The sequence below is a fragment of the Paralichthys olivaceus genome, chromosome 7, assembly GCF_024713975.1.
Source record: "Paralichthys olivaceus isolate ysfri-2021 chromosome 7, ASM2471397v2, whole genome shotgun sequence".
NCBI lineage: Eukaryota > Metazoa > Chordata > Actinopteri > Pleuronectiformes > Paralichthyidae > Paralichthys > Paralichthys olivaceus.
The window spans coordinates 5,231,941-5,256,407 of NC_091099.1; the positions used below are offsets into that span (position 1 = coordinate 5,231,941).

Genomic DNA, 24,467 nt, shown 5'->3' on the forward strand with positions numbered 1-24,467 from the left:
ATTGCTTTTGTTTTTGTTTTTTCACTTCCTGGTTGCCAGGAGCAGGTCGGAGAGTCTGACATGCTTCGCATCTTGTTCTGTTAAACCTACTTATGAGACTGAATTATGAGCTGCTGCGTGTATTTATATACTGAAATGTCAGCCCTGGAGTTGTAGCTGACAAACTGAGCCTGTGTTTTCATCTGGTGCGCGGCGAGAGAACTTTAATCACCAAAAACACGCCCTGCCCATCAAATGGCAAATAATTATACATTATTGCTGCAGATTATTGCTTTGCCACTCCTGTTGGATTACAGTTAACGCTCGTAGGTGACTGACACTTTCCACATGGTCAGATGGTAAAATGGATGAGAACTGTGGATTATTGTTACTTTCTCAAGTCTAATGACCTTCAGTTCAGCTAATAGCGTCTGTATAATTGCTACATTGGCTGAGAGTCCCCATGCGCCTGCTGTTTCTCACAGACTCTGTTATTCTAATTAGTTTTAATTCTGCTTTATTGCGTGGACTTCTGGCAGTCGTACCCACATGCCTTTCTTCTCACCTAAAATTTACCACTGTTGGCAGGACAAGGATCTTGTGGAAAAGTCTCTCTTGTATTACTGCATGTACCTGGATACAAAAGAAGCTGCTGAGCCCGAAGGCCATACGGGAGATCCTGTTGAGACTGTGTGATCGACGCGATGATGCAGCTCAGCTCAGATAATGGTTTTATGTTGGGTTGTGATGGTGCATGAACTCCTCTTGCGGTCTGCAGAATTAGACGGAAAAAACAACAACAAAAGAAAAGCTGGAGAAGCTAAGAAAGTTGCAGCTGGGGAGCTGTGAAGTGTGAGCGTTTCATTACTTCTGTCAGTGCAGCAAGCTCCAGTGTGTTTCTATGCTGTCTGTTGGGTAAATCTCACTGTGGGGGCCCTGTGGTTGGCAGATCTCGCACTGCGGCACCCTGTAGGGCCGTGCTTCCTTCTGACTTCTCTCACTTTCAGTCTCATGACAGCTCTGTCTGCGTGTCGGTCTATCTCCCTCATGCATAGCCTTCTTCATCGTTTATTCCCTTTTCCTCTCCTCTTCCTCTCTGTTGCCCCATGGCTGGTTTGTTATTATCCATTTCCCACCCCCAGTAAAGAGGATAAGGCTTGTGATTAATGCGAGGCTGGATAAAGCTGGAACTAGCTGGGTGAAAGAGGAGGGCCCAGCGGAGCCAGACTCTTTTGTTATTGGCTAAGCATGACATCATCTCTTTTGTGCGGCCACTGGCAGGCCGCGGGCTGGGCACGTGCAGACAGGCTGCGTGGTGTTAAAGCCGACTCCCAGCTAACCCCTCACTTACACACACACACACACACACACACACACACACACCACACACACTTTACCCCCCACGTGGCTCTGAGCATCGCCAGGAGAAGCGTCAGCCAGCCAAGACAGCAAAGGACACCATTGTGGCTCTTTGTTGGGGAAGTGAATGCAGGAAGCGGGAGAGCAGCACTGAGGGTATTCATGGATGGGCTGCTGCCTCCCTCCGCCCCTGCTGCCTCCTGCCTCACTTCCCATTGAGCACTAATAGCCTGCATCCCCCAAGGCGCTGCACTCACCCTCTTTCATAGAGGCTCCCAACGCTTCAGTTAACCGAGCTGAATGAACATCCATGACCAGCGCAGCGGCGATCAAATTGTTGCCCTCTTTCTTCTCCCCTTCCATTCCCATCCCCTTCATAACCTCTTCATTAATGCTGTGTATTCATGTAAGTCAGAGGCAGCAGGTGAGGTGGCAGTGGATCTCTGATGGGAGCGGGACAGTGCAGGCTTAGCCGGGCTACCTTATGCCTCTTCTGACAGGCTGCAGGGCAGGTGGCTGGTTTCTTGGCTTAAGCCCGGCTAATCCCTGCTGCTGTGACGGAGACAGTCGGCCAGGCAGGCCCTGACAGATGGACCAGAGGTTTTTACTACGAGCAGTCAGCCTGGGGAAGCCCCCTTCCTCCTGTATGTAGACATGGAGGCAAGACCTGTGATGAATGGGACCCAGAGTAGTAGAGAGAATACATCAACCTACTTAGAAGACACAAATTGTTTGGCCCTAAACATGAAAGTGCAGACTGGATGAGTATACTGACCTAATTAAATGGACTGGGTATCATCCAGATGTGACGTAAACATTGTTGTTTTTTTACTGCAGTTTTATGCACAGAATTTGTGTTTCTGATCTGTCTGATGGAATCATCAAGAAGTTTAATCAATACAGGGCTGTTTCTTTCTTTTAGGGAATTGAGAAAAAACATTAATAAAAAGAAATTAATCAATTCCACTTATGTAGCAGAGTAGTCAACAAATCAATAACCTGACTGACAGGAAAATGGATGAAGAGCAGTCTTTTAAAAATGAAAAAAATTAATTTAAGGAGACGATTGTGCTCTACTGAGTGCCATTCTAGATTTTATAATGAAACTTGATTGAAATTTTGATCAGGGAAACAATTTTCTGATGTTTTAAAATAAAATGATAAAATAATCCTTAGTTAGTCACACAGTGGGTGAATTTGCCAATTAATTGAAAAACATAATCTACAGAAAAGTTGATGCTCATAATAAATTTGTTGCACCACCATCCTTGCACATTAAATTTTTGTGCTTTTCAAGTCTTGCACTCATACTTACACTCTACTTTGTCCTCAATTGATGTGATACAACTTATTAGTCATGATAATAAAGTGCAGTGATTGTCTGGTTTAATGGCCACTTATAAATAAAGAGAGCCAGATGACGGGCCTGTGATCTTGACTGTGATCTTAACCTGTCAGGATTGAATGAGCGCAGGCGGAAACTCCATGTGACTAAATTAAGCATTTATGCAATGATGATACAGCATTTGTTGTGTTTATCCTTAAGTTATAAGTTATAAGTTTCACGTTGGGAAATTCACCGATAACATTGAAGAATCGAGTGCGAGTGTTCCTGCTGCGACTGTGTTGAAGCAAACAATGAGGAAATGTCTTTGTGTGATATTTAAGTGTCAGACACAGTATAGACACTGGTCATCTGTTTGTAGAACACCATGCAGTTTTCGCAACAGTTTTGTTCTGAATACAGAAGTTTCCAGTAATTGCAGTACAGTATTTCAAAATAAAGGACAGCACACAAGTGTTTCATGTGTCATCGCCTTGACAGTAGCTGCAGAACTGGGAACTTGATGACTCACTGCATGGATTGTTTGCCAGATTACCCAGAGGGCAGACTCAAGGGAAATATTTTTTGTCTTTTTTTTTTTGTGTGTGTTTCATTCACATTTTTCCTTTTGCCAAGTTGAAACAAAAACACTGTGGCCGCTGGTGATTTTTCTACAGAGCAGGATATGCCATGTGTTTGCTCTGATGAGGTCATGACATGAATCATTGTTTGTTTTAAAGATCCGCCTGTTTGATATAGACACATACGCATACAGTGTGTATAGTAACAGACGTAACGTACTGCACCGTGAAGTGGGAGTGACATGTGTATAAAAATATTTTAGGATGTTGAGGAAAGATGGAAAAAGAGTCAGAGATGATTTGCAGATAGAAAATGTGGTTTTGATTACATTCGAAGTGAGGAGGATTAGCGTGGTACAACCGGATCTGCAGCATGTGCTATTTCACTTCAGTCTGGTTGTGTGTGTGTGAGCCCGGGACAGAACAGCTGAGAAACACTGAGATATTTTATACTTCTATGTAAATGTGTGGAGCCGTTAGTTGCGTCTGAATGTGTAGCCTGTGTGGGACCTGGTGTGTACATGTGTGTGTTAAAGGCCCTCTGACATTCAGCGGTGAGTGGGTGTGACTGGATCAGGTGACCACGTCCCCTAAATGATCCGTGATGACCTCACACTGCACACACATCAGGGACTTTCACCACCCTGCCACATCTTCACATCCTTGTCTGAAACCCACACACACACGATTGTAATACTGTACTTTCCACTGATGGCTTTCATTCCTTTAGCCGTTCATCCGCAACTTGCCGCTAAAACCTGTAACCCAACTCTCATTTTGTAGTTGGTCCTCACAAGGATAGGAGTACAGGAGCTCCATGACACACATCACACCTACTGAAGCATGCATGGAAGTGGCAGCTGCCAGTGCCAGTCAATGACATCATCTGGCCCCGAGGTGGTATCTTTACGGTGGCGAGTCGTATATGTCGCACTTCGTCTTAAACCGACACATGAACTGCTCGGAGAGGTCAGCAGCAGGTCCTCTATCAGTATGCAATGTACTGTATGCAGTGTGAGCTGTGGCACTTTGTGACCTTGTTAAAAACGATTGTGACATCAAAATGCACAGTATTTTCCTCGTGTTTATTCTCAGGCTCCGTACAGCTTTACATTCACAGTCGGAGCTGGGAACGCTGTTGGAGCTGGAAACGCTGTTGGTCAACGAGAGTTCAAACCCGTTTTCAGCGGGACTTCCCGGAGAGGACGCACTGAGTGGGCCCAGGCTGCACTTAATAAATGTGGCCGGCCATTTTTAGATTGTTTGTGCTGATATTGTGTCATAGTTCACTCACAAACACACACACACACACGCACACACTGTCCTGCTCAGCACATGACCTTGTCACTGGTCAGTAGCATTGCTGGGGTCAGAGGAAACCATGTTTCTCCCTCTTACACAAGAACTGTATGCAGAGGCTACGTGCTACCACAGTTCCACAGATAGCTTTTGTTGCCAGGCTACCCATCATTTACTATCAAGACCAGAAGTATTTGGACATGTGTTCTTTGTTCAGTCCTCCTTCAGTGTGTGTGTGTGTCATGGAGTGTTTGTGTGTTTGTGTCCCTACAGAAGAGCCTTGACTTGCAGCCATTTTTTTCTCTGAGAGCTTTTATAATTTATGACACAGGGTCAGTGAGATTGCTGCAGGGACTTTTCACAGTTTCTTCTGCAACACCTCAATTTTTTTCATATTTTCTCTTCTTCTAATTTCACATAATCAACACAAAACCGAAGGGCCCTGGTCCTCCTGTATCTCATCTGCTTTGACTCCTACGTTCCTTGCAGTTTTTTTGTTGACACCCTTTGCAAATGACAGGAGAAAAATAACCTCTCCCTCCTCTGACCGCTCCTTGTTAATGACCTGCTGAGATGCCAGCCTTCACATTGTTAAAAGTAAATCTTGGCTGCAGTGGGATTGTCGCAGTTGGTCTTGCAGTGCCACCTTCTGTCCCTCTCTGCACCCTCCTCCTCCTTGTTATCCCTCCTTCCAAAGCTGATCCTCATCGTCCCGCAACCTTCCTCCATGATCCCCCTTCTCCCCCATTTGTCCACCTCTGTTTCTCTCCATCACCTCTCTCTCTCTCTCTCTTTGCCAGGGGCATTCCTTGTTTACCTGCAATGTGCATGCGTCAGAGAGCGGTCGGGCCAGTAGAGTTAACAGTGGTGATGCAGAAGCACTGCAGAGAGGTGTGTAACTGCTGCTGCAGTCTGACAGCCAGTCCCATGCTCCCCTGGGTCATTGACCTCTAACACTGCAACAAAGCCTTCGTGTGTCACATACCGAGGTGAAGCCATAGCATTAGCCTAGCAGCATTCACAGAAAAAGTGTAGCTGATGTCCTGCTATGTGTATTCATACACACTCTTAAATATAGACTGCTATTTATAGGCTGCTATACCTTTGTATTCAAAGAGGATGAGAGAAGTTGTAATTTCATTCTGCCAGAAATAGTCCCTTAAAATGGAAATAGTCACTACCCCTTCCAGATAATAATTATGATACCTTGACTTTCTGTATTGGCCGATACCCAGTACTGATCCCATACCGGTGCAGTTCTTTCCTCTTTCCATTTCTACTTTCTGATGGCAGTACAGCACAACTGCTGTTTGTAAGCGACAAAGGAGAAGTAATACACAACATGAACTGAAGTCTTGAAAATGTTATGCAGCTTTTCTATTTTTGCTGCCTGTTTTGTTTGTGAAACTTTGTGCACAGTGCATGGTTCAGACATGAGTATGTGCGGTGTGCATTTGTATGTGCAGTAAAAGGCTTGTAATCCTCACTTTGAGATCAAGCTCCCAAAGAAGTTCTGATCTCATTTGGATTATTAGCCAAAAGTATCCAGGGTTAGTAAAGTCAGAGAAGGTGAGTATTTAATAACGAATAAATGAGTGTGATAGAGATATAAAAGAAGGAAATCAAAGAGTAAACTTTATGTTATTTAAAATAAGCTCAGCATTGGCACCTTTTACAGATCAATACACACCTATACTATCTATATCTTGTAAGTACATGGTATCACATGTCACGTGTCAATGTTTCTGTGAAAGCAATAATCATTTATAATAACTACAAGGCACTCAGTTGAGCCTATACCTCCACCAATGTTAAAGAAAGTGTTAAAGAAATTCCTGGATCCATTTCTTTCTTTCTTTAATTTATTTACCAAACAGCTGCTGATAATTGACAACCCTCTGAGGCCTGAGTTGCTTCCATTCAGACTTTAAAGGCTGAATGTCTGAATCACCTGCATGGCTGTCTGCCAGGGCGCTCTGCTGCTGCTGCTCTATAATCACAAACGTAATCAGGTGCACTCCATGCACACCGTGTCGCTGTGTGTAGCATGAGCTCTCATCCTCGCGCTCCATTTTTGCCTCGAAGCTAACGGCTGGTTTTTAGAGGAGGGTTGTTGTTGAGGTAAACAAAGACAGTGGGTCGTCCCGTCTCATCCTGTCTCCCCTCCTCCACCTGCCCCTTTTCATCGCCTCAGGTTTTTCTTCCTCCTTTTCTTAAATTCCCTCTCGTATCTTTCTCCATCTAATCTCCATCTTCCCCTGCCCCACTACTCCACTACCCCCACCCTCTCTATCCATCCATCCCTCCATCCTCCTCTCCACCCCTCCCCTCCCCTCTCCTCTCCTGTCCAGTGGCGGTTCAACGATGCAGTGATTCATAGCTGCAGTAGGCGCTGCCTCATGGTCATGTGACCAAAGCCTGCCTGACAACATGGGGGAACAACACACACACACACACACACACATACACACACACACACAAGCCTGGCTAGCTGGCTTATGTGCACCAGCACATGCACGCACTCTTTCTTGCAAACACACATTCATCACCACTGCGCATGCTTGTATCCTCTCATCTCTCCCAGAAGATGATACAAACAGCATCACACTGACGCAGCGATGGACATAAATACAGTGGAGACAGTTTTTATGATTTTACCCTGACAACAAACAATCTTCTCTGCAGTATCGGCAGCGTAAACATTAGAGTCACAGTTGAATGGAGCAATACACAGAGCTCATGGATTATTCATATATCTTATTCTAAAAATCACCTCTACTTCCTCGTGCTGACTGTCGCATTGTTTTTTTCTCAAAACTCCCATTGGTGTGTTGATAAGTTCATTTGCTTTTCCTTGTTGCTGCATCCGTGTACTAATGCAGCAGAGTGGTCACATGTTCCGAGAAACTTTCCCAGCTGTATGTTCATTTCCCGCAGCAGCCCCCCTCGTGCTTATTGTCAGAATGTCTTGCAACAATTTCACTGTCTCTCAGCCAAGACAAGATATTTCCAGTTCCTATGATGAACGACAGTAACACAAATGCCAGATAGATGCTTGTAATTCTAGTCATACCAACCAACTCTCTGTTCCATGTCGGTGCTCGATGCGTGAAATGTTTTCCACAGCACTTCTGAATAATCAACGTGATTCTCTTCCTTGTTGTTTATCCTTTTGTGCAGGTGGAGTTCGGCAGGAAGCAGGAAGTGGTGGTTTATGACCAGAGTTCCAAAGAGGCGGGGCATCTGTCCAAAGACGGCTTCGTGCACATTCTCATGGGGAAGCTGGAGGGCACCTTCCACAAAGTCTCCCTGCTCACTGGTACGAGAGTGTGTGTGTGTGTGGAGGATGATGGTGGTGTGAGTAGAAGCTGTGGTGTGTGTCCCCGTCATCCCTGTGCTGGTTTGAATGGAGTTGTTTGTCGTGGCATACTTTGGTCAGCAGATGTCACTGATGGGCACAACAAAGCGTTCCTCTCCTCAGTCACATTATAGTTGTTTCTCGTCTCTTTTATCGGCAGACGTCAGACCTTTCAGGGGTTTACAGGTATGTGTTGAGACAGGAGGAAGAAGAAAATCACGCTGCCTGGATACAAATCCTCTCTGATGATTCTTTGATGTTTAAGCTTCCCGGAGTCTTTCTCTTACCCAGCGTCACTGAAATAAAGCTGAAGCTTAACTTCAATCCTCCGGCCTTATTTACCACAGTTATTATCCTGTCATAGCGTCCACTAAGCACTCTAAGACTTATAATTGAGCCCCGGCAAGACTTGTTAATAGCCTCGTTGAGTTAATAACATCTCGATTTCGGTGACTGCAGCTTTTTGAGGGATGACATTACACACACAGTCACCAGCGGAGGCTTATGAATCCACCGCACATGTGTCGGCGCAGAAAGGAGAGCGTAATCTGCCTCAGTCAAGATTGGAAATAAGACGGCAGAGGCATGCCGCTCGGGCAAATCTCTGCTCTCTTCTCCGCATCCCCCACATCCCCATTCTTCTGCCACCCCTCTCAGCTCTCTCCCTCTGCTGGGAGATTAGTGCGTTTTTCATGAGTCATTCATAGATGCTGAGGAGGATTGCCTCAAAGCACCCAGGCTCCACAATTAGTCGCAGTCACAGATGTAACTAGCACACACACACCCGTGTTCAGTGTCACACACAGACACACACACACACACACACAAACACAAACACACACACACACACACACACACACACACACACACACACTCTGATTGTCTCTGAAAGCCTGGATTTTTTTTTTAATCGGATATCATTCCCTTCTTAATGAAAGACCCTCTTCCTCTTTATCAGCCTCCTCAGCTCACTTCCTCTGCATTTTTTTGTCAGGGAAAAAAAAAGATTTTCTTTCTTCCATTTCTGTCCCTGCTTTTCTGCTGTTTCCACGACAACAGTGGCAGAGAATATTCCCTAAGAGGACTCAGCCAATGGCGTTGGCTGTTGTTTGGGTTGTTGTAATATTGGGGTCAGTGGAGCTAGCAGCCAGTGTCTGTGCAGACGTGATATTTATTTGTGTATGCGTGTGTGCGGGTGGGCAGATGGAGGGCGTTGCGTGTACACGTCTGCATGCTTGTTTGCATGCATGCGTTCGTGCATTATGACGTCATGTGGATGAGTGCTGCAGGAGCTTTCATGTGATGATGTAAGTTATGTGAAGGGGAAATTATTTATGAGGGATTTTGAACAGTTGCCTCATGATCCTGATTAGAAAATGTTTGAGTGACACCATTTAAAATCCGGAGTTTTAGTTCTTTGCCCAGTCTGCACTCAAACATAAATTTTTTCCGAGACAGCTGGATTTCTTGCAACCAAGAATCCGTTTTGCAAAGCTCCTGGCACACAGCGACTCGGAGCAATCTGCGTCCTACATGAGAGAAATCCTGGCAGCTACGTGTGCAGGTCTTATGTGACGACAGGTAAACGCTTCTCGTTCCCTGACTGCTTTTTTGAAAGCACCTACTGTTTTCCATCCAGTTTCCAATGAAGCATTCCCTGATGGTTCAGGGTAACACTCCTCCTTCAGGGGTCGTTTTCACAGACCAACCACCTCCAACGTAATATTCAACTGATTATACTTTTTATCATTATTTAAATAGAAAAATAGAAAGTAATGTGCAACTGTTGAAAGCGTCCATCAAGCATGATTAACAAATATATTCCCTGGTCCTATTTCTCCAGGATTCAGCACAAATCTTAACATCGTTGGATATTGAGTTATCAGAATTTTGTGATGGTCATATTTCACTATTTTCTGAAATTTTACAGGCATCAAAAAACAGATTAACTGATTAAAAAATATCCCTTATTTAGGCGCTCCTTTTTTCCATCCTTCCTTTTCGTCTATTTCCCCTCATCCCTGGCTTAATTAGTATTTTTTCCTCCTTGTTAAAGTTTCAAGGTACCGTAATATATCGCTCTTTTCTTTACCCTCCCTCTTCCCCTACCGCCCTCTTTTCCACCCCTCTCTCCACCCCTCTCTCCACTCCTGCCCCTCTACCGAGCCTCTGATTTATGATGCTAATAATTCCTGTGATGACTTCATATCTGACTGACGACTTATTTTCAGCCTCACACATGCAGACCACACACACTCAGACACACAGTACACTTACACTGCAAATCAAGCGAACGATAACACAGTGGGGACGGGAAAGGGGAGAGGGTCGGATAGAGGGGAGAATAGCAAAGAATCCATAAATGTCTAAGGGGAAGATGATTTCCAAAGAAAGTTTAGGGCAGAGTCTCGCAGAGAAAACATTTCTAATGTGGATTTATGTTTTTCACATGTTTTCATATTTTAAAGCAATTTTTAATTAATTCAACCAGTGTAAACTAGGACAATTAATCAAGTGGAGATTGGCAGATGAGCTGCTTGAGTAGCATGTTACAACACCTAAGTGCATGTACTGGGATTCTATTGATCCAAAAACAATCACTGACTCCTCTAAGATTTCTCTCCATTCACCGATAATCAATAAGTCAGACCCCGAGAGCACAACACTTCCGACATGTAGATGATGTCATGGAGCTGCTCCCAATAGAGCCATTGTTGTTTTGTGAATGACCAAAGTAATGGGTGTGACAAAGGATTCTCACTCTGTGTATAATTTCATATATATATTCACACTGGATGTGGCAGTGATGGCTGTCAGAAAATATTTGCATGCTGGGATCATGCTTGTGTGCATGTGTGTGTTTGTCCTATTTCATCATCAACTGTGTGAAAGTGTTTTTGAGAAAAATGGTTCTCTGAGGACATGAAGGAGGTTTTTATTTTTTACCACAGCAATGATCTCACCCAGTTGGAGCTCAGGCTGATGTGTCTTGCCTTTTTCAGAGCTCTGACTTTTGTGTGTGTGTGTGTTTTGTAGAGGAGGAGAACATCACTTGGTGGGAGCCAGCTGCCTCCCCAGTGGCTCTAAAGTTTGCGTGTTTCCCACCAATCTGCAGCACACAGTCCAAAAAAAAAAAAGACGACACTGTGTGCTAGTGTGTAGCAAGGTGGTACGTTAGCTGGTGCCACTATAGCTTTGTCATGCGTGATGTCTCTGATGTGTTCCTGCCAGGACGAAAACGTTCTTATGCTGGCATCCGAAACTCGTGTAGCAGAGGAAGCTGCGGGATCGAAAGTATAATAATCAGGGAAATGAGAGAGAGAGGAGAGAAAGTGTGGAAAATGTTGTGACGTTCTTCAGATGAAAAGAGAGTTGGATAATAGTTTCAAGAAGACGGGAGGTGGTGATAAAAATAACATTTTATTCATAGCACGCACATTTTTGTCAAAGTGCTGTGACCCGACAGCCGAAAAAAACAATGAAAAAGAAGTATGAAAGGTTATTGTGTGTTTGTGTGTATGTGTGTATGTGTGTGTGTGTGTTTGCAGATGTGCAACACTGCTCCCAATCTTCTCTGGCACCATCTGCCAGCGCTTTTCGCAGGATTACCACCAAGTGTCGCAGCAGTGGGTCGCAGAGACGCAGCCAGCGAAGAAAAAAGCGACACACATTGAAATGAGATAGAGATGAGGGATGAAACGATGAAGACACGTGCCGGATGAGTCTCGGAGGGGAGCAGTGACTTCACATATACGCTCCGACATCATCTTTAATTATTAGAGCTAAAACGAGCATTTGATCCACAGATTGAAGTTTTTCTATTTTAATGTCATTATCGACACATTTGTAGTTTTTCTGACAAAACAAGGAATTTGACACAAGTATGCAGAAGTATTTTCTGAATTTATAGACCAAATGATTCATCAGTTATCACCAAAACCTTTTGAATAATTATATATTGTCCACAATATGTAATCCACATAGACAGATAAGTGAGTAGATGTGTCCTCCGACCTCCACCTGTCATACATAACTTAAACAGGTCCAGGGAGAATTGTACATTCCATACTACACAGTGACGGTGTCTTACCAGATTTGACATAAAGATGTGCTTCATGCTGAAAAGTGTGTTGACTTTATGGACACGGGTGATGAAGACCAAAAAGAAGGAGAAGCTTTGTATTTTTTGTTATTTGAAGGGTTAGCATGTTCAGTCCCAGGCTGTCAGGCCGCCGGCTCAACCATAAGAACACAGGACGAGACATGGCGATGACACACTGATGAGAGTTATTAGGAGATGAAAGGTGCCTCTCTTTCTCTCTCACCTACACAAACACACACACACACACACACACACACACACACACACACACACACACACACACACACACACACACATACACATACTTGCACTCAAAACAAACAGGAGCTGCTGTGTACCCCGGGGCTCCGATGAGATCAGGTTAGGGAGTGACTGCACAGACAGAGGTACAAAGGTCAATTTAGTTATGTGTCATTCTTCTGTGCCATTATACAACAGGGCGACGGTGTGTGTGTGTGTGTGTGTGTGTGTGTGTGTGTGTGTGTGTGTGTGTGTGTGTGTGTGTGTGTGTGTGTGTGTGTGTGTGTGTGTGTGTGTGTGTGTGTGTGTGTGTGCGCGCATCAGAGAGAAGCTGAGGAGGTGAGGTAATGGTGGGAGACTGAATCTCACAATGCAGCCGTTCACAGACACATTCCAATGAGCTGCATGAGAAGGTCTTTTTGTGTCACTGTGTGTTTGTGTGTATTCATGTTTTTTGTGTTCATGCGCATGTCTGCATGAATATGTGCATATGAAGTAGCGCGTGCATGAGGCAGAGTTTGAAAGTGCATGCAGGAGAAAACAAAATAGCTGGAGGAGAGCTTTTGAGATGAGGTAACACACTCACTTGTGCTTGTGTGCAGGAGTTGAGTTGGCTCGATTTATTCATGTCCACTTGTGTGTGTCGGTCGGAGTGTGTGTGGTCGCAGAGCTTATTCAGAGAGACAGACCGTCATGCTGACCTGTGCAGTGTTTGTCAGCCTCATCGGAGCTGAACGTCTCCACATCCCCTGAACCAGTCCGACAGGAGAGACACGACTCTGCCATGACAAACACACACACACACCTGCATAGTGGTGAACTGCAAGTGTGTACACGATGCTTCACACGATACACAAACACAAATCACTGATTTTAAATGAACGTTAACTGCCGAAGCATCATTTCGGTGCTTTTCCTGATTTTTTTTTGCATCAGTCCTGGATTTACTCGACGTCCAGATGTGCAGCCTGTACATCTGCATCTTGAGTCGCTGCCAACAGCTCCACACACCTATGTGGGATCAGGTTCGATGTGCGAGTGGCATTTATTTAGCATATTCCTGGCTGCAGGTGTGTTGTATTTAGCCTCAGTGCAGGTCAGAGAGGTTGCACATTAAGAATGGTTGTGCGTGCATGAGGTCCATGCTCGGCACCTCCTTGCCCCTCCTCCCCTGTACCCTTCCATCTGACCTCTCTCCATTACGCTGTGGGGAGGTCCTGCAGATCAATGATTTCATTGAGAAGGAGCCAGTGGTGCCATTAGGAGGTGAGCTCATCTTCCCTGGGGAGATCTGACACATTATTCTCAATGACCTCGCCTTCCTGTCCATCCTACCACTGCTCCTTCAGCCTTTTTTAACCCCCACCCTCCTTATTCCTCCATTTCCCCTTCTTTCCTCCTCCTCCTCCCTCTCTCCTCTCTCCTCTTCTGTTTCACGGTGCTGAGAACAGAGCTCTATTTTTAGGCCCAGACTCCTGCGGTCGTCACATCTGGCGCCAGTGGCCTCGGTGCTCTCACCCTGGCTTGTAGATACACAAACACACACACATACACCCACCCCAGGCCCACCCCACCCCAGCCAGCACTGAGGGAGCACAAAGGTCAAAGAAAATGGCCCACAAAAATATCTATGACATCACCTCAGTGCTCCAGACTTTGAGAAGCCTTGGAGGCGCGCTGTGACTCGATTCTCTGTTTTCTGCAAACAGTCACTCTGCAGATATGTAACGAGCTCGGATTTAACCGCACACCTTGATGAGGTGGTGTGTAAATGCTTAACTTGCACAAGCACAGTCCAGCAAGGGAGTAAATGCATGCCCATATGGGCAGACTCTCTGTCACACATACACACACAAAATAAGCTAACGGGGCCCAGAGGCTTCCTGTGCAGAGATGAGTTTTTATGTAACAATGTTCTGTTTTTGCCAGTGTTCTCACCCCCTCCGCGTCTGTCTCATTGGCCTCACATGATGAGCTTGATGTCATTTTCCCCTTCTTTCCCTCAAAACTGGAGAACAAAAACAGGCCAGCGATTTTGTGTGTGTCTGTGTGTGTGTGTGTGTGTGTGTGTGCGTGTCTGTGTGCGTGTCTGTGTGTGTGTGCATGCATCTGTGTGCGTGCATGCTTGTGCGTGCGTGTGTGTTTATGTGAGCCGTTGCCAAATGTTTCCAGCATGATGTGATCTCACTGCTCCTGCTCCTCTTTCCCTTCTCCTCCATCACTACACACACACACACACACACACACACACACACACACACACACACACACACACACACACTTACTCTAACCTTAACCTAAATCTCAACCTAAACCTATCCTTAACCTAACCTTAAAACATGCTTCACCAATAAAATGTAAATATTAACATTATGCGGACTTGCTTTTTGTCCACATAATGAATAAAAGTCCCCATATTTTTTTCCCAGGAGCCAGAATACGTGATATGTGTACAATCTAAGTAGCGCGGACCAAGATGAGAGCTCGAGACGTCAGCACAGACAAACACACTTAAAATTTAAGCTTAGATGTACTTAAAGGCAAAGTGTGCACCATATTTTATGTGTTTATATAAAGTATTATATGAGGAAAGAACAAAGAACATGCACATTTAAGACATGTATTTGTAATATAATGTAAGTGATCTTAATTCTCTGGTAAAGAAAATAAAACAAAGAAGGCTTTATATCTACGGAAAAGTTGTCAAGTGACACTTTTGTAACGCATCTACCAATTCAGTTAATACATTATGTAAATTACTATGAGGCTCAGGCTCATAAAAGAATCCATAAAATGTGAAGTATTTGTTTTAGATACAAACCTTAAATATAGACCTTAGTCTTCGTCTCCTTTCTCTTGGGATCCAGTTTTATCAAGAGTACATGTGGTTGAGAAATCCTGTGGGACAGTGCTCGTTCCACACTGCCCTAAATCCACAGTTGTCTAAGCTGCTTTGTGTATACAGTCCATTCACAGTGCATACCTCCGGGCTCCTGCTGCATTTGAAATCTATCTAGAGGCCTTTTGAAGATCCCAACCCACCCCTGTCATGCATTCATGCAGGATGGAATAAAAATAGTTTGTTTAAACTGTTACCTAGGCAGTGTCAACACATCGGGTCAACAGGAGCTGAAGCTGAACAGCGTGCTAACCCAGGCCGTTTCTTTCCCCCCCTACGCCCCCACCGGCACCTCATAACTCGAACCTCACCATGAATTCAGGCCGAGGGCACGGTAGTTTGGTTGCAGTGCCGACAGTTTACCACGGAGGCATTTTATCCTGATGTCTCTGACACACATGCGGAGTGGAAATTTCCAAAGGCAGAAGACGGGGAATAGGAGCAGCTCACAATTATGCTCGTTTATCCTACTCAGAGCTGGCCCGCATCCACCGGATTCCATTAATGCTCGGACTGCCCACTGCCACTCCTGTCATACCGTCATTCCCTGGAACAATGGTGGATTCCTGTTTATCGCTGTGTGTCGTCTTTGATGCACTTTATCTCTGGTATGCCGTAGCGCTGCTTCCTTAGTTACCTATTTGGTTGCCATGTTTTTTTCTTCTTTTTCATCTGATATAGACTCCACCACCGCCATGTTGATGAAGTTGTGTATCTTGGCAGCCATTTGAAGTGTGTTACCGTCTGAGAAAATCTATTTTAATGTGCAGTTTACTAATTATTTTTTCCAAAAAAGGAGGGGATTTTCTTTGGGGTGGACTATTTCCTGTAGCAGAGGAAAAGGTTTAACACTTTTTCTGGTATGTAAACAGACTTGTAACCAAGGCCTTATTACCGTAAATACGTGCTGACCACACACAGACTTTTGGACTGAGCCTCAGGGGCTGCTGCCGCTTCCTGATAAAGGTGGGAGATTTTTCAAGCGCCATGGCAACAGGATAATTTTGGCATTCCAGGCAGGCCCAAGGCCCCAAATTAAGGATCGTCACAGTTTGTGATCGTTCCCGGTAATTTCTGATGTCCTCCCCCTCTGCACACAGACTGGCCACTTCCCCTTCATGTTGTGCAACCATTTCCTGTTTCTGATAAAAGTGACATCAGGGCTCCCTGGGGTGAACGGAGGAGATGCCCAGGGATTTCAGCATGTGTACAAACATGAGTCTTGAGTGTGTGATTGTTTGTTTATATTTCAAAAGGCTTTAAAAATGATTTAAAACCCTCATGAAGGATTTGGCACGGCGCACACAGAAGCAGCTTGTCCAGTTCCTCTCATGGCATCACGTAATTCCTTCTCTATTGTTCTTCTGTAGCTGTTGGAGTGATGTCACTGTCGGGTTGTGGATGTGACACATTCACACGCACACAAACATGCACACATACACACACACACATTCTCAGTCCCATGGGCCTGTAATGGCAGGAAAGCTGATCCAGTGTAGCGATAGCCGCTGTCACCATGTCTTGTGTGCCTAAATGCTGGCCCTCCGGGTGTAACGCCTTTCATCTGCAGAATGTGTGAGAGGACTTTGCTGAATGAACACAAGTTCAGTAATGTGCTATTGAAATGGGTTTGTCCCTGGTTTTAATTATGTCTTTGATCAAAACTTTATTCTATGGTTTTAAATTTTTATCTCGCAGGAAAATGAGCATAAATATTATAATTCTATTTCCTAGAAAAAAAAAATAGTAATAATATCCAGTTGAGGGCAGTGGAAAAACTGACTCAGTCACTTCTGAGTCATGTTTCCTTCTCCTGATGCGATAATACGTGTTTTGTAAAAGAATATTTGGGGAAACACATGGTATGGCTCAGCCACAGGCACACATGACAGAGAAACCCCCGGTACTGTCTGAGACAGGCTGAGCTAATTATGAGACAGGTAGACAGGACGCTGGTAGACTCTGAGGTGTATTTGTGTGTGTGTGTGTGTGTGTGTGTGTGTGTGTGTGTGTGCGTGTAACTAACCAGATGGCTCGGCCTCTAGCACTGTTGCAAGGGCAGCGTGTCTGTCAGCCTGCCTGCTGTGCTGATAGGAGCTAATTAACACTGTACAGATCTGAGACCTGCCTGTCGTTCCGTGTGTCACAGCGGCACAAGCTCATTAAACACAAACTGATCTGCCTTCAGCTCCTCTCTGTCAGAGCATCATGGTTGTCACACAGTCAGACTTTCCAATATGCGAGAAACAATGAGAGACGCGAGATGCGTTTCGTGTGTATCACCGCAAGGAAATCCTGTGAAACCCAATTTGAGCGATTAGCATTCAGATTGAAAAGACCGTTCAGCCATTCTGCTCAAGTGAACCTGTGAAGAAAAACTCGCCTCTGGGGAAATCAGACGAGAGCAGAGTGATCATTCCTGCAAGCTTATACACATGGTTCCTGCAGTACAACACAGAAACACAATGTATTACAATCTCAGTATATATAGAGTATATATGGTATAAACAACTTCTGCAATATAAAGGCCTTATATGCATCCTTTTGCCACATGCCTGAGGTAACCAGCAGCATTTCATATTCATTTTTACAGTGCCCCTACCGTACACACACACACACACACACACACACACACACACACACACACACACACACACACACACACACTACTGAACATATCCAACTGGGTTTTTTAAGTAGTTCATCTGGTTTATGAGGGCCCGTCTGGTCCTGAAAACCCCCCTTGGTGTGTTTGATAGCTTACCCTCTTCTCTCCCCTCAATGAGTGTGTGTGTGTGTGTGTGTGTGTGTGTGTGTGTGTGTGTGTGTGTGTGTGTGTGTGTGTGTGTGTGTGTGTGTGTGTGTGCGCCTGCCTGCCTGCTCGACTGAGTGTATATATTTCTGTAAGTGTAAACTAATTTCTTGCCAGTGAGGCAGATTTACCGGTGCAGTAGTCCCGAGTGCTGAGCTCCTCCGGGGGGTTAAGTTGCGTGGAGGGCAGGGGGTCTGCTGCATTACTGATGCAAGCAAGCCTCCCTCCAGGCTGCACACATAGAGATGAAACTATCTCCTGCATGAGCACACACACACACACGACCAAGTAGGGCATCAGTGCTGCCTTAAATTGCATTAAACCTCCCTCCAGTGTGTTCTTTAGATCTAAAAAGCTCTCTCCTCAGTCGTCCTCGGATGTCTTCCCTGTCTACACCCTCTTGACCTTTGTGTTTGACCTTATCTCTTAATCAAAGCTCCTGTTAAGTGTTAACAATGTGGTGAAAGGGGAGTAAGGCAGCTCTGGAAAAGGGAGAGGGAAGTCAGAGTAAATATTGCCCGTAGATATCAGTGCAATACTTCATTTTGGTGCATGTTGGAAAGGTTTTCTGTTGTAGATCAGTAAATATCAAATCAAACAATACATTTACTGTTGATGTTGTGTGTAGTGTATGTGCACGTGCCACTTCACAACATCATCACATCATTTCAGCTACAGTTTCCCCAGGGATTCAAACAACCCCCTCTCCCCTCCAGCACCCATCACCCACCATCACACCCTTCTCCTGTGCCTCCCCCACTCTGATTTGCTCCTTCCGTCCATCCATCCTCCGCACTCTCTCCCCTGGTGACTACCTCACCCCCCAGGCATGGCAGCTGTGTTCTCCTGTGGGCATTACATCACTGCAAGAGCAGCCTTGTTACTGATCCCCTGACAACCAGCACTATCAACACACACACACACACACACACACACACACACATACACAACACCAATATGCATGTGACAGACACACACTTGCACGGGCACATATGCTTGTGTTTATGCATATTGGTGCAGATAACGGTCTGCCAGGTCCATAACCCCTGCAGCAGTGTCCTCCATGTCTTCATTTCACCTTGTAGGGCTCATCCTCCTCACACATGGTTGCAACACACACATACACACATACACACATACACACACACACACACACACACACACACACACACACACACACACACACACACACACACACACACACACACACACACACACACACACACACACACAAGATGAACACACACACATTAACTCAGTCTTCATCCCTCTAACCTGCCCTATCCGGAGAATGACGTCTCTCTTTCCTGTGGTATCCTGACAGATGATCTGTGGTGTAGGATGGCGCTCCTGTTGCTGCCTGTCTCACTCGGGAGGGAAGTGGGGAACGGCCCTGGTTAAAATGTTTGAATTATTTTATGACACTAGTGCAAACAGCAAACACACCTGGCAGATTTTACTCCTAATACATATCTGTAAGGGTTTTTGTCAGGCATAATTGTTTGCATTGGTCGGTTTATTTGACTGGGAACGTTTCTGGAAATCAGAACTATAAGTGTGTCACTAGTGTTGGAGTTGAGAGTAGATGTTAGATAAGCATATATATACTCAGCAGGTTAATCTAAAGTAAAGATATTAATTTAATTATAGCTTCAATCAATCATAGCGAAACCAATCGCATTTGCGGTACAAGTTCAGTTCTCGGAAAAAAAATTATGTAAGGAAAGTTGAAAAAAAAATTTAATAAGTGAATTTGTTTCCAATGGACAATAAACATATAAACATCACATGATATGAAATTGAGTTATTATTGTGTTACTAATGTACAAAAGTACCTGTAAGTACTTACAGATACTTATAAGGTGTATACAGATAAATACATCATACAGTTTCCATAACTCACCTGTTACTTCGGTATACATAAGATTTACATCCATGGTACTCAATGATTTAATGAACACACTTAAGTAGATGCTCTTTGCAGTAGTTGAAACCAAACAGTTGTCTAGTGCAGGGATTGACAGTGACTTTGAAAAAGACAGTGACTTTCTAACATCGACAATCTTTAACTTTCATCGCCTTGTGCACGGGCCTCTACCCTGTTTGCACCATTTAAAGCACTCCTTGTTTGGGACGACTGCTCCATGTTTTTCTTGTCTCTGGCATTTCCACATCCTCTCCCTTTCTATCTTGCACCTCTATCTCATGCTCATCTCCCTGTCTGTTTTGGCCGGTCACTATGTGTTTGTATGTGTGTGTGTAAACTCTCCGTCGTCCCAGTAACAAGACCTCTACCATAAAAGCATGCTCTAAATCTAAGAGATGTCAGAGGTGGGGGGTGTCCAGAGTGACCGTCCCACCTATTTCTGTCACAGCGGGGCACACATGTGCCGTCAATAAAGTTTGCCTGGCTGTCATTTATAGACTCTTGGCTGTAATCCTCTAATTAACACACCTACTATTCTGAGCCTTGTTACCCTGCTGAGGACTGGAGGAGGAGGAGAGGGGTAGAAAGACACGGGGGGGGCGGGGCAGGGTATTTACTTTTGGAGTTTGACCATTAAAACATCAACCAACAGCTACTTTGTTCTGTTGCTGTTGGCAGGTGTGAGGAAGTCCTGCGTTTCAAACCTGCTTCATGGCCACACATGCACACACATGCACACACGTGCACACACACACACACACACACACACACACACACACAGACACACACACAGGCACAGCATTGTGTGGACACAAACCAGTGTGACTATTTGTGTTTTTGAAGTGCAGTAACCCCAGTTGTCCACTATGGAGTGCCACACCTGCTGCACCAGCTGCAGAGAAGGAACAGTGCATGTGTGTGTGTATGTGTGTGTGTGTGTGTGTGTGTGAGTGTATGTGTGTGCGTGTGTTTGCTCACTCCCAAATGTCCGTCTAACCAAAGTCTGGATTTTTTTTTTTCTACAAAGCCCATCTTCACCAAAGTGACCTATTTCCTCTCGCTGCCGCTCTCAGTGACCCGTAGTCAAACAGGGGGGTGACGTAAGGCTGTTCTCACTCGTGTGTGATCATTCAGGGGTCTGTGGTGATGAGATGAGGTCAGTCTGTCAGCATGCAGCTGGCCCCCTAACTAGACATCTTGTATAAGCTTATTTGCCTTTTTTGGAGCATGCAGGGGCCTGCTGCACGATGACTTGATTTACTCGGAGCTCATCTGACCTGGTTTGAATGTAATTAGCGTACTGTGATCTCTCAACCTTAGACTGAGCAGACAGTCAGACAGGACGTTTTGACCTACTTACGATACCTTTTCAGTTTCCAGTGACAGCCGGGAACAGCATCATATTTGTGACCGCTGTCATGGACCTTGTGATGTTTCTGAAATTCTAAGGAAAAGTTTAAATCTGAAGCAAATGTTCACTTGGACTCAGGGAAGAACTGATTAGATTTTAGTGGACAAAGGTCAAGGTCACTGTGACCTCAGAGAACTTTGAACTCAAGCATTCATGGACTAATTATAATAAAATAGACGTAATAAATGTATTAAATTATTTACTTCAATACATGAATTATACAATATTTTTAGGCATTTTTGTGCTTAATGTATAAAAGTTTAACAAATCAAAATGATTTCTCTTATATTTTCAAAGTTATTATTGCCTTTGCATCTTTAAAATGTTTTTACACCCGCTGCGTTTATATTCAAATTAGTTAACATTCAGTCACCACTCAGTCTCCACCAGCGGTTATGTTAAGTTGAGTGCTGCTTTGTTCCCATAGCCTGACTTGTGGCCTACATGTTTGTCATTCCATAGTAAAGTACCAGGAGTCTGTGGCCTGTCAAATGGATGATGGCTGCCAACCACAAGCTTGTTTGGTCTTCTCATCATCTCTAGTCTTCCCTTTGTCTGCTTTTTGTTTCTTTCCCCATCTCCTCCCTCTTCCACAGCTTCACTTTCTTTCGCTCCTCTCCTCTTCTCCTCTCCTCGCGACCTTTTCATCCTCAACAATGAGAACACAGTGTCCAAACACAGGCTCGTTAGACATGAACCAGCGCAGGAAGCGTGGTGAGGTCGCACACCTTCCCTCATCTTCAGAGACAAGTAAGCTTTCAACACACTGGCACAGTCTGAATCTAACCCTGCCGGAAGATATGATGTGCTTCAGGGCAAAGGCAATCAACCTATGAGACATCTGCTTACTGATATCACTTTTGATAAAAAAACATGATTCAGTCTCTCGTGTTGCTTTGAAGCAGCCCAGTTCCCATCTCGCAAACCCTCGTTCATATTGAGATGCATATTGTCAACACAAGTCTCTTTTTATCAAGCGAAGCATTTAACTTCTCTGTAAGAAACAGAAAACGGAGACTGATCCGGCCTGCAGCAGTGTTATGTATAACGATAGCTGCTGATAGAGCCCTGCTTTGCAGCTAGGCCCCTGAGGTGGCCGCATATTTGTTGGGTGAGTAAGGAATGTGGTTACATGCCTTAGACATTAGCTATGACGGAGTGCTGGCTCCGCAAGAGAGGGAGGGTGCAAGGGAGGTAGCAGAGGAGCAGGAGGGAGGGAGGGAGGGAGGAAGGGCTGAGTCTGAGCTCACGGCAAGTGAGCTCATTCACCCCCAGAGCTCGAGAAAAGAGAGTGAAGCTCCGTCATCCTCTTTGCACACAGAGCGAGAGAGAGAGAGAGAGGGAGGGAGGAGGAGGTGGGAGGGAGAGGGGAGGAGTGTAAACCAGCAACTGAGCGAATGAGAGACGAGGAGAGGGAAGCAGCACAACAATAGTGGGCTGCTCTTCTGGCTGTGCACTCAGAGACAGAGAGAAGGCTCAGAGAGACACACAGACGCTCCGTCAACCAGCTGCAGGCAGATTACAGCTGGCGTTGGCATACAAGCGACACAGGATACTCACTTTTATTTTTTCCACTGGCTCGCTCTTTAGCAGCCATTCTTCTGCAAAAACCACAGAATTGCTAAATATTGACGCAGGAGCATTTTGGGGATTTTTGTGGTGATTGCATGGGATTTTGGCCTCAGTTGGACTTCAGGAGTGTGTCCAGAGACATTTTTGGACTAGTTTTTGTCGTGCTGGGGTAAATCTGAGGGTCACTGCCTGGACATTGGAACAACTGACGTGCACTTGGGCGCCAGTGGGAGTTTTGTCAACTGTGGGTTCACCTCCGTCAGCCCTTTGAGGAGAACTTCTGTTTGTTTGCTCTGACATTTTTTGTGCAGCCAAGTGGGGGGGGGGGCTTTGATAGCTCCATCCCTGAAGTAAAGGAGCACCAGAGCATTTTTCATCTGTGTGTATTCGGGTGAGACGAGCGTGTGTTCTGGGGGATGCCTCTGGATGTGGTGATTGCCCCAGCAGAGGACTGCTTTTGGCCGGACCTACAAGACACAGACATGAGGCTGAAGATCAGGGTTCGCCGAATGAAAGAGGGGAGAGAGCTACGAGGTGTGTATCCACCTGGACAGAAAGGATAAGAAGTGATGTGGCGTGTGTGTTTGTGTGTGTTTGTGTATGTCTGTGTGTGTGTTTGTGTGTGTGCATGTGTGCATGTGGGCAAGTTCATGAGAACATTCCTTTCTGGAGAGTAACATGTTGAGGATGTAGGCCTTGGTGGATTGGGGTTAGAGACCTATCATTTATAGTGGAGACGGAAAAAATGATTCAATATGGATTGTCGGGGTGTAAAAACATGAAAGTGTGCTTGCTGGGGATTAAGCTGTAAAATGCACCGTTGTTAAATACAGGTGTAGAAGATGAGAAGGAGGGAAAGCCCCTGATAACGGTTTGTGCACTGCAGATGAGTACAAAGGCTCAGCGGCCACACAGGTATTGAGGTATTCCAGTCCAGGCACGCTGCAAATGAGGGAAAGATGTGAAGTGAATTTAAAGGACGTGTACAAGGATCAATATTATTTACGACCACAGCGCGCTATAGAAGAATACATCACAGGGACCCGTTCAAAGCCACTAATTGTTTCCCCACCTTTTTGTTTTGCACAATTGATGTGTTTAGAGACGCAGAATAGCAAGAAGGGGGATTAAGAGGATGACATCATGAAGACAAGAAGCGATGAAGAGGAAAGAGAGGAGAGAGAAAGAGCTCGGGATTGGGGGGGGGGGCATGAGAGCTGTATGACATAGTGTTCATGCTCTCTCAGCCTGTGGTCATTGAGATGTAAAACCATCACAAAGGCTCTCTCTCTCTCTCTCTCTCCTTCTCTTTCTCTTCCTCTGCTCTTGGCTTCTCTCTCTCGCCCCCTGCACACTTTCTCTCTGCAGAATGGCGTCTTGTGGAGACTGTGTTATCAATATGTGTGCAGCGTGCACTGCAGGTGTTTAACGCAACACCTTTTCACACAGAGCGATGAGGCAATGCAAAGCAAAAAACGAACCAGCGCACATACCTGCACAAAATATCTTCTCCTGCATTAATTCATTCTTATTTATAGTTGGATCCCCTGCGGTGTGAGGATGTGAGTGAAGTTTGCATGTAATTGTAGATGCTGTAAGCACAT

At 45.1% G+C, this 24,467-nt stretch overlaps 1 protein-coding gene across 5 annotated transcripts in view; it reads left to right on the top strand.

Moving 5' to 3' along the window:
* The window catches only part of dusp8a (dual specificity phosphatase 8a), a 42,701-nt gene that overhangs the window by 8,643 nt on the left and 9,591 nt on the right, over positions 1-24,467 (top strand). For 4 of the 5 annotated variants that reach the window (XM_069528109.1, XM_069528108.1, XM_069528110.1 and 1 more), the window contains exon 3: positions 7,723-7,861. In XM_069528109.1, the coding sequence (XP_069384210.1) occupies positions 7,723-7,861 (139 nt within the window). Of the gene's footprint in view, positions 1-7,722; positions 7,862-22,685; positions 23,398-24,467 lie in introns of those variants that run through there. The other variant, XM_020107587.2, reaches the window with a different exon arrangement.